The 13,805-nt window shown below is 40.0% G+C and overlaps 1 protein-coding gene across 1 annotated transcript in view; it reads left to right on the top strand.

Moving 5' to 3' along the window:
- The first annotated feature begins 547 nt into the window (after positions 1-547).
- The window catches only part of JPH1 (junctophilin 1), a 96,130-nt gene continuing 82,872 nt past the window's right edge, over positions 548-13,805 (top strand). Inside the window, exon 1 of the mRNA XM_075213672.1 lies at positions 548-1,097. Within this exon, the coding sequence (XP_075069773.1) occupies positions 719-1,097 (379 nt within the window). The 5' untranslated portion in view covers positions 548-718. The remainder of the gene's footprint in view (positions 1,098-13,805) is intronic.

The following is a 13,805-nucleotide window of genomic DNA, read 5'->3' as shown; positions in this document are numbered from 1 at the left end:
GGTGTGTACCAGCCCTGTCCCCCGGCGTGTAACAGCCCTGTCCCCCGGTGTGTACTAGCGCTGTTCCCCCGTGTACCAGTCCTGTCCCCCGATGTGTACCAGCGCTGCCCCCCGTGTACCAGCCCTGTCCCCTGGTGTGTACCACCGCTGCCCCCCGTGTACCAGCCCTGTCCCCCGGTGTGTACCAGCCCTGTCCCCCGCCGTGTACCAGCGCTGCCCCCCGTGTACCAGTCCTGTCCCCCGATGTGTACCAGCGCTGCCCCCCGTGTACCAGCCCTGTCCCCCGGTGTGTACCAGCCCTGCCCCCCGCCGTGTACCAGCCCTGTCCCCCGCCGTGTACCAGCGCTGCCCCCCGTGTACCAGCCCCGTCCCCCGTGTACCAGCCCCGTCCCCCGTGTACCAGCCCTGTCCCACCAGCGGTGTTTACTTCACTTGCAGTAATTTTAGCCCAGTTTCAGACACTTGGAAACCTCTAATAATAACTGCGGGAGGTGGGAGGCGTGGTAAGCGGGAGATGATGCTGGCGGGGCCGGGCTGGGATTGGCCGGGTGGTCGGAGCTGTGAGTGGGATGTAGGGGGTGTACATGCCGCGCCTGGACACGGGTGAAGGGAAGAGTGTGCATGCCGTGGGTACATAGGAGCTGCTGCCCCGCTCGGACACAGTCACCTGTACCGGGAGCCCTGACCCAGCAGCCCCCTCTCCCCTCAGCTCCCCTGAATGACGGGCGGACGCTTTGACTTCGACGACGGCGGCACTTACTGCGGCGGCTGGGAGGATGGCAAGGCTCACGGGCACGGTATCTGTACGGGCCCCAAGGGGCAGGGGGAGTACTCGGGCTCCTGGTCACACGGCTTCGAGGTAGTGGGGGTGTATACCTGGCCCAGCGGCAATACCTACCTGGGCTACTGGGCGCAGGGCAAGAGGCACGGGCTGGGCGTGGAGACCAAGGGCAGGTGGATGTACCGGGGGGAATGGTCTCATGGCTTCAAGGGGCGCTACGGGGTCCGCCAGAGCCTCTGCACCCCGGCCAGGTACGAGGGGACGTGGAGTAACGGGCTGCAGGATGGGTACGGCATCGAGACCTATGGAGACGGAGGTAAGACATCTCCCTCAGTGTATAAGGTGTGCCAGCCTCTGCCAGTCACCCTGTGCTGGTAACAAGTCAATCTGTTGTTGGCACTGACACTTGATCCAGAGTTTATTCTTTAGGGGGGTAAATTGGGCTATAGTGGGTGATATGAAACAACTGTGCCCACAGTGTAGACTTAATAATCACTTTGAATGCTATAGGGCTGCTCCCAGCAGAGTTGTGCCCAGCACAGGAATGAAAGTATCACATTATACCCAGATCGCTGCACCAAGCTGGATAGCAAATGGCAGCAGATCAGGCTTCCAACTCAAGTACAGCTGACACCTGTCACAGTGTTATTTCTTCCCACTTGTGTGTACACTCTCAGATAGACAACCTATAACCCTCCAACTATTTTAAAATGACAAGTGCCAGCATGCTCTCTGTTCGCCTCTTACTGATACAGTAATCCGAGACAAACAGTGCACTGTATAAACTGAGGGTTAAGTTATTTGAATTTGTTTTATTCAATACATTAGTTATATCTATTTAATCTGAAAATTTACAAGACAATATAGCACTTTCTGGACCATGTGTGGAGCCTTATAAATAAAAGATGATATTATGATATCACCTATACCAAGAAAACTGCCCTTGTGTAAAGTAATCTCTTTTTTGAGATTTTCTGTATGGTGCCAGTGATATAATTATGTATTTGTTATAATGACCTGCGTGACTCTCTACAGTGGCGCTGAAGTTGTTGGTGCTTTTGAAAATCTGATACCCTAACTATGAATTGCATACAAATACTATTTACCTTATCAAAACTTCTATCCCTACCAAATAACGCTCAGTCATTACTTTTGAACGATGGCTGAAGAATTGCTCCATTGCTCTGCGTTTACGGCTGTAGGTTTGTGTATTTGTTCACTCAGAGAAGCTGGCAGTAAAGTAGTTAATTTCCATAATAAACCTGAATTCTTTCTGGGCTTTTTTTTGGGTAGCAGGTGGCAAGTGATCATGTTTCTGTAGACTTGGCACAGCTGAGTACTTGAGCTTAAATTTTATGCAGCATTTTCTAACCGTAAATAGAAAATCTTGACTATATTTTGTACAATATTTATGGAAATGCATATAAATAAGTTGTAGGTGATCACTGGGAAAATATTAAAACATTGTGCTGTATGCACTTGTAACTAATTTCATTGTCTGCAGTTTTTTTTTTATCTGCTGAGTCTTTACATGAGAGCTTATCAAATGCAGTTGGTGTGTCTGTACATTATAAGATCATTGTGAAAGTGCATGTAAGTGCTTGTTCAGGTGGATGTTTTTAGATATGCCAATGTGCACTCTCTTTGAGAGCATTCATATTCCGCGTGTAAGTGGACAACAAAATCTCCATGTAGTATTCCAGCAAAGTCTTTTCATTTTCACAGGCTTGCTCCTTCCCCCTGAGTATTGAGAGCTGCACATTTAAACATTTTTTTCCCTGGGCTCCTCCATTTCTGTAGTACACCCTATGAGGTTGTGACCACCAAGGGCTAGATTTACTAAGCTGCGGGTTTGAAAAAGTGGGGATGTTGCCTATAGCAACCAATCAGATTTTAGCTTTCATTTGTTTAGTACCTTCTAAAAAATGATAGCTAGAATCTGATTGGTTGCTATAGGCAACATCCCCACTTTTTCAAACCCGCAGCTTAGTAAATCTAGCCCCAAGTCTGATATGATCATTGATCCTTAACTTACACAGATCTCAGCATCCACTTTAGAATGGCGAACGTGAATCTTTAATACAGAAACGGAGAAAACCCAGGAAAATCTGTTTCAGCATTTAGTTCCCAGGGCTCCGCTAAGAGGAAAGGAGCAGATTAATGGGAATTGATTGAGTTATTGGAAATGCTGCCTTATGCAGCTGGTTGTTGAAATACACATCCTTGAGTATCATATAATTTATTTTAAAATATATAAAGCAATATATTTTCATCTGGTGTTTTTTTTTTTCAATTCTTATTCTTTAATGAAGTGTATAAACAAGTATACACAGTTGCCTCTTTTATAAACCTTTATGGCTTAAGACAACAAACCTTTTCAGTCCCATCTCAGCTGCGCTTGGCTTTAAAGTTCACAACCTTTGCACACAGACATTGTACAATAATTGATGGGGGAGTGGGTTTAAAATTATTGTAAGTGGTCCATGGTCTGTTTGTTTTCTGTAACGTCCCATTGTAAAGTCAGGACTCGTAATATAGAAATTAATGATCTCTATTTGGTGGACAGAGCAAAACCTGGAGATCTAGAAACGCATTTGATGACAACCTTTATAGGATCCATTGTATATCACCATTTTTTTTTTCAACAGTATTTGGCCCACAGTGATGTAGTTATTGCATATATTCCCAGTCATTTAAATACTTTGAGCTCACTGGTCTAAATTAAAAGCAGAGTTCTATCTTGTGGTTTAGGTGTCAATCTAATAGCCATTTAAAATGAAACCGGTTCTTTTAAAACCTGTGTGAGTGGTATCTATTCATACATGTGAACAAGGTTAAATTGTAATATGTGCTGACATTTGTTATGCATACTCCTCTTGGTAAATGGAAGTTACCATGATTGTCTCAAAATGGGTAGGTTCTGTTTACTTCTATGCTTACAATTGTATTAAAATGTATGAAAGCTAAATATCCCTTTTTGTGCTTTTAAGGGTAATCGCAGTTTACTGTCCACCTGTGGTGTATTGTCCCACTCAGTGCAGCCTGGACACAATTCAAATTAATGATCAGGAGAAATTGCGTTAAGTCCTTCCAGCATTTGGTAAAATTGCAGTGCAATGGATGACTATTTTGGCAGGGGCTCAAGCCCCTTGTCTGTACAGTTGTACACTTGCCTGTGTGTCTGTATCCTTTATTGCCTGGCATGCTCATTATTTTTTAGCTAAATATCCCTTACCTGGATAAATGGAGTTTAGCGCAATAAAAGTACTTCAAAACAAGAAAATCCACCTCATATTTCCTATTCGATGCCAAAATACAGTATTCATATAAACTTATCACCGTTAAACCTGTTCATTTTGGTGTATCAGGAGCCTGAATTATAGGAATATAAGCACTGTGAGTTTAAGAATATTAGTGCAAAAAAGAGGCATACCCGGAGTAAATCGGGACACATGGAAGCTCTAATTTAATATCTATAACTCTACCCATTGCTGTGAACTACACCTCTACAAACAGTTATAATTTTTAAGGACTTTATCATGTGTTAACAAATGTATAAGAAGTTAATTAAAAACCGCAATATGATGTTGAGCCCAAAACGATGGTAATAGGATTTCCGTTTGTAGCATCAATGATGTTAACTTGTTAATTAATTAATTTTGAGTAAGGGTCTATACACAATACAAATATCCAGGATTGAGTTGCATCTGGTGTTTGTTTAAAGCTCTTTGCAGACCAGAAATATTGCAAGCAATGTTCAGTCCTGGTCTGTGTATGAAACTAATATCCATGTGTATGGATTGTGCATTTCCTATAGAGATGGCCGAAGACTGTAGGCGTGTATTTACACAGCGTGACTTGGAATGTGTGATGGCCTTTCGCAGAAATATGGCAATATACAGTGAGCAGCAAGAAGGTTGTGTAGTAGGGTTTATATTCATCAGACTTTATCAATGAACTGTAGCATTCTTTTAACTGACTCACAAATTAACATTTGTATATGTTTGCCATACAGTGGATAAAGTTGGGAAGATATGTTTAAAAAATAAAAAATATATATTTTTTAAAACACACATAGTTAGTTGGTCAGAGTGGCCATGGAAATCCTACTTGAATGCATTGCTGTGATTATTATTTGTGGTTTGTTAACTCTGCAAAAATATCTGTATGTGTGTCTGCCTGCCCTAAATAAGCTGACCATACACACTTTTAACACTACACATTTGAAAGTGTTCCATAGTCCACTGCACAGTAGTAATTATGAGGATCATCTTCTGTAAGCAAACTCTCTTTTTTGCTAGAATTGCATGTCTTTTGGAATTGGAAAGCATTGAGCGGTACAGCTGAGTATGGAGAAGTTGCATGTTGTGTACTTGGTAAATATTATGTGTCAAGATGTAAACAGCAGCACCTCTATTTCATTCTGAAACCCAGCTATAGTCCTCACATAAACATGTTGCCTACAGCTACGGGCTGCCTCTGTCCCCTGCAACCAGTAATGGATATAATATATTGAAGGTTTCTACATGCTTGGAAGTTCAGTTCTGAGTGTGTTAAAAATAATATTTTCAAGTGTGTTATGGATAAAATGTGCATTATTTAATTAAAATACACGATTAGAGCGAATTCTTGTATAATATGTGACCTTCTGACTTCACTAGACTTTAATCCATTCAGTGCTAAGGGCGAGTGGGACTCCTCCTGTGCATATACCTCAAAAGTACTAACGACTGAAGCCCAATCTCCCCCCCATCCTGGCACCTACACACTCAGGTTCCCCAATTTCAAACAAGGATGTCTCTCTCTTTCAAATGATGTGTCCCCTTATAAGGTATTGTCTTGTGATCAATGTGATACCCATGCTATAACCCCCTACACTACTTAAATCATTTAGAAATCCAGGGATTGGGGACAATTTCTCCCTTCTTATCTCAAAGAAACTATGGAGACCCCTTATTTGAAAGAGGATAGTACCCTTTATCAAATGATATGTCCCCTAAGTACTTATTGTCTTCGTGATCCCCAGACAATAACACTCACTACAGAAAGGGCTAGGAAGTCCAGAGATAGGGGAGTTATAATGCCCAGATCTCCCCCATCCTCCAAGTGAGCTTAGAGGCACCCTGATTTGATGCGGTAGGTTGTCTATTTTTAAAAATGGGCAATCCATATTATTCTTACACATGTAGCATTATCATTTTCAAGTGCAGATTTTATTATGAAAGCCTACATGTAAAATGCTGTTTGCTATTGTGTAAAGGTGGATTGATGCCAAAGCAAGAACCATAAAGTATTTGGTGGTGTTTATAAAAAAAATAATCACATTGGCTTTCAGTTCACTTTCTTGCAATTTCAATTTTTAAAAAAACATAACAAACTTTATTTATTTTTTTGCTCCATTATGAGTAGGTTTCCTTTGCCATGTCAGGAGGTATAAGCAAACTAATGGTATTTTCTGAAAACTCAAAGTCTTCTGAAAAGAAACAAACTAATTTGTATGGGTACTGCATAAACAATATACTGATATTGATTTTGGAACGTGACCATCCAAAAAGTGCCAAAATAGGGTTAGCACAGGGGTGAAAAAAAGTCTCAGCGTCGAAGGGGTTAAAGATGATATATTTTCTTGCGGTGTCCGGATTAGGCATACTTACCGACTTTCTTCAGCTCTCTTCCGGGAGCCAGCCAGTGGAGGTGGGCGTGAGGGGGACGGGCAGCCAAAATCGCGTCATTTTGGCCCCGCCCCCTGTGACGGCATGACCCAACCGCGTCAATTGACAGCGGGGGGCGGGGCAAAACTCTAATTCTGCCCACTTCACTAGGAAGTAGGGCACTTCCTAGTGAAGTGGGCAGAATTCGGGAGATTGCCAAACTCGCCCGGGAGTCCGGGAGACTCTCGCAAAACGCGGGAGTCTCCCGGACATTCCAGGAGAGTTTGCAAGTATGGGATTAGGACGTACCTCATCCAATCCAGAGTCACCAAGAATATATTTCACAGGTGTCCATACACTTTTTTCCCCTAAGTTACTGAACATAGAGAGTAAACTGAACACCACAATACACCCAAAGCCCTTTATCCATGCAGCAACATGTACAAAAACAGAATGCCCACCTCAAACATCATTTAATAAAATGGCATTAAAATAAACTTTTAATTTTTTTGCCAAAATTTGTTATTCACGTATTATAAAGAATAAAACGTGCCCTTATTTGTTTGAGCTGTAAATATATTAGAAGTAACCTTGGAGATCTGTGCTCTGTGTAAAGAACTTGTATTGTGGGTATAGTATACTTCTGTATAGTTACTGAATTCTGTGACTTCTAACTTTAACATAGGGTGGTTCCTTATCCCATCCTTGTAATAAGAGATTACCTTGCACAATATTTCAACATTCAGACAAACAACTTGTGATCTCAAACACTGATGACCAAATTATGCTGGTTCTGTCTATCCCATCTTGATTTTTTTGGCTAATGTGACCGTGACACAAGTGTTCATGTTTTTGTACATGGAAACATTTTACGCTCCTATAGAAGCAGTTCTTGCTGTGACTTAGCAAAGCATACTGCACATTTAGATGCCAAATGTGTATTTTACTCAGGGTCTGACACAGTTATAGGGCACAAGAGCAATAAGCTACATTTCCTTTTCTTTTTTTTTTGCTTCCTACTGGTCTGCCTAAATGTGTATGTAGGTGCTGTACATGTATGCAGTGTCCTTAGCGTGAGAGTAGAGATGATTGGGACCATAAGTGGATAAAAGCTGGGACACTTTTTTGGAGGTTTGATATATAAATCACTCTGACCAACTAACAGTTTCAATGAAAATTAAACAATGTTAAATGTTTGGTTTATTTTTATTTATTTTGTTTTGTAAGTGTCTGTTTGCTACATGTATGTGTATGTTAGCCTACCTGGCATTGCTTACAGTTGGATACCCAGACCAGAAATTAGAGACAAAAGGAAATTGCCTTCACTTGGTTTTCTATCTACTCTCCGTACAGTTTCCAAAATCCTACAGTGAGACTGCTACATGTGGGCACTGTGCTGGGTCCGTGAAAGCTATGCCAGGGAGCCCTCCTCTGAGGCTCCCCTGCTCTGCTCTTTAGGAGGGAGTCACAGACGAGCCTGGATGCACCCCCCCCACCCCTTTTGTCCTCGTGTATATACGTCTTTACAGAGATTCAAAAGAAGTTTGGGAACTTTAAACCCTTTTGCGCAAAGATTATACAGCTATTTCTAAGACAGATCAGATGGATGACCTGTTAAAGGATACCAGGAATCAACTATATCAATCATTTACCTGTGGAAAAGGAGACTTATATCATGCACTGAATAGTGCTAGAGCTCCATACATATTAATATTGTGTGATCCATTACTACCATATCTCAAATGTGATATTGCATGTATTTTTCTGTACCTTGGGACTTACTACTGGATATTCCTTTGTGTATTATTAGGATCTTAGAAGTTGTATAGCTGACAATAGCAGTGCTATCCAATGAGCTCGTAGAGCGTGAATACTGATTATTCATATTATATATTTGAATAATATGCTATTTTATAGATACACCAGCGCTGCCACTTGTTTGTTTTTTCTGCTCTTTCAGAGTCCTTTTCTGAATGGCGCATGCACTGGACCACACATGTTTAGAATAGAGCCCCCGCTCTGCTATATTGAGAGAATGGCATTAACAGACTTTTACCCAAACTTTGTAATGGGGCCTGCAAATGAATTGTTTCACTCCTGACGCAGTACCGGTGCAAATTGCTTAATCTAGTCCATCTGGAATGTTGTGAGCTTTGTCTGTGAAATTCATTTTATTTGCTGCACATATTTAGAAAGGTTCAGTACTTTCTGAGCTCTTTATATTTGTGATTAGAGTGCAATGAGTTCTGCAGAATTGATTAGCAAATCAGACTATGTGCACTATGTGCTATGCACAGGAGAAGGTGGATATTTTCACAGAGAAGAATTCTGCCATAGCTTCATGTGGCATTAAGATTGGCAGCTTGGGCTAGGTCACACACTTGTAACTCCTCCACAAGACTGATAGTCACATTACTAAGTCAAGAAAATGTTGCAGGGGATTTATATAGTTTCAAATAGACAACAGGTGGGCCTCCTGATCAATAAATAGGGTCTTAATCGATTTGACAAAAAATATCAGCACATTTTGTTCTTTAATTGGATGATGGTGTCGTCTTGAACAGTTGTCAGCTTTATCAAGCCACATGGTCGCATACCTGCAGTGGTATCAGGCAATTAGCTCAATATCGCAGTGTGTGGTCCCAAAACGTCCGCCCCGCTCTATGGATTGAAATAGATTGGATCATTATCCCACATGTTGGTTAATGAGGTCGGAAGGTAACCGCCAGCAGCCTGTGTATGCAGTCATCTTGTAAGAGACTCCCATGGGTCTGGCTGTATGGTTCAAGCACTGAACATCCAGATCTCTTACAATTTGGTCACCTATCTGCATGTTCTGGCAGACTTGGCTTTGAGTCACTGCTGTAAGAAATACAAATTTTAACAGGTGGAAGTGGAAACAAATCAGTAGTCAGTCCCAGGTAGAGTAAAACATATTGGGGCAGATTCAATTAGCTGCACATTTTTTACCATTACCATGGTAAAAATATCTGCTAATTTTTCAACGCATCTCTATAGAGCGCTAGGAAAAAGGAGCCGATATTTCTGTAAAAATATCCGCCATGAAGCGTCTCTGGAATGCCCGTGAGACACTTCGTGGCTGATTGTATCTCCCCCATTTAGTTGCTTTAAAAGTCCATTTAAACATCAAAAATGAATAGTCCTTGAACAAACAAATGTATTTATTTATTCTTCACTTACTCAAACAATTGCTCCCACTGAACTGAAACAACAATAAGCTTTTGGTTCTTTGAAAAAAATCTTCTCCAAATGATATCTACAGCAACATCAGAGTTTGTATGCAGTTCTTGGCACATATTGGATGTACTATGCTTTCTAGGACAGAATTCTCACAGGAGCTTATAGAGAAAGCTTCAAGGAAATCAGTCATTCAGGCAGATTTGTTTTCTTGTCATTGTGTTTAGGTACTTCTACCTGCCATTATTCCCAACTGGAAACTAGGGACAAAATAAGTCATGATCCACCCAAACCACTTTTATTTTGGATGATCACATTCCTTTACTTGAATGCCTTGGCCCTTTTGGTTGCGAAAAACTTGGCACTGGAAATACCACTTAAAATATCCTGCGCTCTAATTATGATATTACTTTATATTAATAACAGCCGCTGTAGAGGTTTATAAAGGGTATATTGCTAACCCTTAAGATAACAAAAGATAAACTATACAGAAAATAGCACTGCGGCATGGAAAATAAATATAATTGATCAAAATATGACCCTGCTATTTATTAGTAATAATTATATAATCAGACAATACGGTTAAGACCTTCTTATTCAATCATGTCGAGCATGCAATCATAATATATAGGTATATATTTTATTTATTTTTTTAATTGAAAAATGTTCTCCAGAAAATAACTTAAAGTTCCTCCTATCAAATATGCAGAAGCGCTGGACACAACTTGCTTTTATATTTGCAGCTGAAGTATTCTGATATTGACGAGGTAAAATAGTTAGGTGGGAAACCATTTTGTACCAAAGGTAGCCATCTTGATGATCTGTGTTCTAAATGCATTGCTTGAAATGTTTCTTTCAAATGGACTCAATACACAAATCCTGCAAAGTTTTGTGGCCTACATCTTGTCCTCCCACCAATCCTGTTACATATGTCCTATGTTTCCATTATTTTCTTCACCAGACACTTAACATTACATGATGTACAACAACCTCAAATTTTATAGAATTAATCCCCCCCAACTATATGGTGATGGGATATGTGATTATTTACTCATTTAGGAGATCTGAGGTGCTTTTGGACAGATACATAATATTAATGAAATCTACGTTTTACTGTATTCTGAGTTAATGGTGTTGGTGATAGTATTAAGCAATTGAGTAAATTTAAGGTAAAATGTAAAATTCCCATGGTAAAGCCTTGTAAGTGAGGTTATATTCTTGTTTTTTCAGTAATGCTTAGAAGCTGTTATTCATTGAACACATTTGCAATCTTGGATAAGATTGATGCGTGTGGGCTGATTGTTGCATCGGTATCCTTGTCATCATGTGGAAGGGTTACTATGGAAATGGCTCTTTCCACATTTGGTAAAAATCCAAACTTGTGAAGAGTCTTGAAGTGTCATTCGTAAATTTCACATTTTAGAATTTACTAGCATCTGTTGTATAATGAAACCATGGAATGCATCTGTCCAGCAACAAATGTGCTGCTAATATCGCCTATATATCTGACAAGCATTTTAATGCCTTTCTAGGGTGGTGTCATACAGCACTTTGAACACAAGTGCTTTTCCAGCCTCAGAAGCATTTGTGCTTAATTTTTATTTTAGCTGGAAACGTTTAGTTATCACAGCTTGTAATAATGGCTTAACGCACTCTGGGTGACGGGGTCTGTTAAAATAGAACATATTTTAATAGAGAGCATTTTTATTGAGAGCTCTGGATACTTGGAAATTCTGCTGGCAGCGTTCTAAAAACTGCTTGAACAATTAAAGTGACTTCCTTCCCTGTTTTATTCATAGCAATGAATATTTTCAGATTGGAGGTATAGACTGATCTTTAAAAAAGTACTTGTGTGACGCCCACCCTTAATGATGGCTTTTTAGACCTTTGTGACCAAGCAAATCTCTCTATTTTGTTATCAACTGGTTAACATTATAACTGCGTGTGTATTTGTACATGTAAACTTTTTGGGTTCAGTTAGGACTTTGCAAGCATATTAGCTGCTTTTATTTCATTTGTATTATATAGCAAGGGGAGAACAGTAATGATGTCACTCTTGTTTACATGTAGTTACTGCAATATCACAAGGTCTGCAAATATGTTTTAGGATACCAAACAAGTATTACTATTTTTCTTCAGCGTTTGGGGCTTAAATTTTTGGGACATTGTAAATTGTGGGTTTTTTTGCTCCCCATTTAGTGGCAGGCTCCTTATGCCCAGGGATGAACTTGTTGTCTCCAAATGCAGAAACCCTTTAGGCTTTAAAAGTTTGTTAGAACTCCTATTGTTACATAACCTTATATGTTCTCAACATTTTCACTGTTCTGCTTCTATAAACATTAAGGGGTTGCGAAGGGAAATGTGCAATGTTGCGGTACTATAGTTATACTGTAAATGCACAGCCGCGTGTGAACCCAAAAGTCATAACAATTGAAAATGATTTCTATAGAAGTGCACCAGTCGCCTTCATATGGTGAGGCAGCCTTAAGGACTTTCTGTAAGGCAGAGATCCAAGACCTTTAAAGCAGCAATTCCATGTAGAATATGGTTTATTTAGTCTTCTTTAAATGGCAAGTTAAGTACCTTTTTGTAAGCATGGTCTGATGTCATTTGTAAATCTTCTACAAATCATTATATCGTTTTCATAATGTCATGTGAGGGGGGGGGGGGGTGTTACAGAGCCTCTTATGGTGTAGTGAGCAGAAACTGTGGTTGCCATGATAGTCCAAAATCCTTTATTATTGAGAGTAGCCTGCAGAAAAAAAATTGATAAATCCGAACATTCTTCCTATAGCCTGTCACAGGCAGCAAAAAGCAATTCCATTAAAAAAACAAACACCTGATTTTTAGTGGGATTGCTGTTTTAATGTGAAGGTACTGTATAGTGAAATGCGCACAGATGGGTTACACATTGCCCTTTCGATAGTCCGCTAACGCAGCCAGCTTTATTATCTACAACCTTCTCTCATACATATTAACTTTCTAAAATGAAATTTTAATACTCTAATCATATATATATGTTCTCTTAATTGTTCACTTTAGTATTGTTTGCACCAATGATGAACAGCCCAATATACTTCAAGGGCCGCGGCACATTGCCCTTAATTTCTAAACAATGTCGGCACCATCACATCCCAAAATTCCAGCTCACGCCACTTTCTCCTAAATAGCCCCACTTGCCCTTAAACCCCCACTTGTCCGAAAATGCCCCCACATGCCGCTCACAATGCAGAATAAGTGCGATTGGGAGCTGGGGGTCACAGGCGAAGGTTTATCAGGCAGACTGTTGCTCACCACTGATCTGCACAGTCTCTGCCTCTTTCCATGTTATAATTTTACCATTTGTATAATTTTACGTTTTAGAAGTTCAACCTTTTGATTGTGATAAGTAGTTATTATATACTTGATTACACCAGTTCTGCAACTTCTCCTTTAGTGACTGGGATCTGATACGATAAATGACATCATCCACTGCTCTACTGCAAAAAACGTTTCCTGAATGAATTGACCTGTCTTGCTAACAAAGTAAATTCATTTGATTCAGTATATCACAGCTTTAATATTTTATAGTTTCCTTGCACAGCATTGAACCTTTTCTTTAAGTGAACTGCACATTTTACCTAATGAAGATTTATTGCATACATTGGCAATTGGTAACTGAATATTTGAAAATACAGCCCTAAAATGCTCATCAGTTGGCTTATCTGCTCTAATTGACCTGAAAAGTACAACTGTGATACTGATTCCTTGAAAACTACAGACAGGATGTTTTTAATTTATTTCATGTAATCTTGGTAACTTGCAAAGACTTGAAATAAGGGAAACTACAATATGGTAAGACCTGTTGGCGCACTCTGGTATCTCTCTTCCTGCTGGGAATACCCCTCAAGTTATGTTATTACATCACACAGACTAGACTGTCTTCCCTGTGTACTCTGCTTGTTCATTTCAACCTGAAATTACCTTTACTCTTTACATGAGGGTTGATACTGGTCATGCTTTCCAATGAGTTGTCTTTCCAGCTAAGTTATGAGTAGTTAATTATTTAGTAGACATATAAAAACACCTCAAAATGAGTTCCACACATGAGCAGAATAAAGGAAATCTCCCCGTTTTGTGGTCTTGAAATACACAGAAGACGATAAACAAATATTTTTTTTGTTTTATAAATACTT

The sequence above is a fragment of the Mixophyes fleayi genome, chromosome 5, assembly GCF_038048845.1.
Source record: "Mixophyes fleayi isolate aMixFle1 chromosome 5, aMixFle1.hap1, whole genome shotgun sequence".
Lineage (NCBI taxonomy): Eukaryota > Metazoa > Chordata > Amphibia > Anura > Limnodynastidae > Mixophyes > Mixophyes fleayi.
This window is presented reverse-complemented; position numbering and strand designations above follow the sequence as displayed.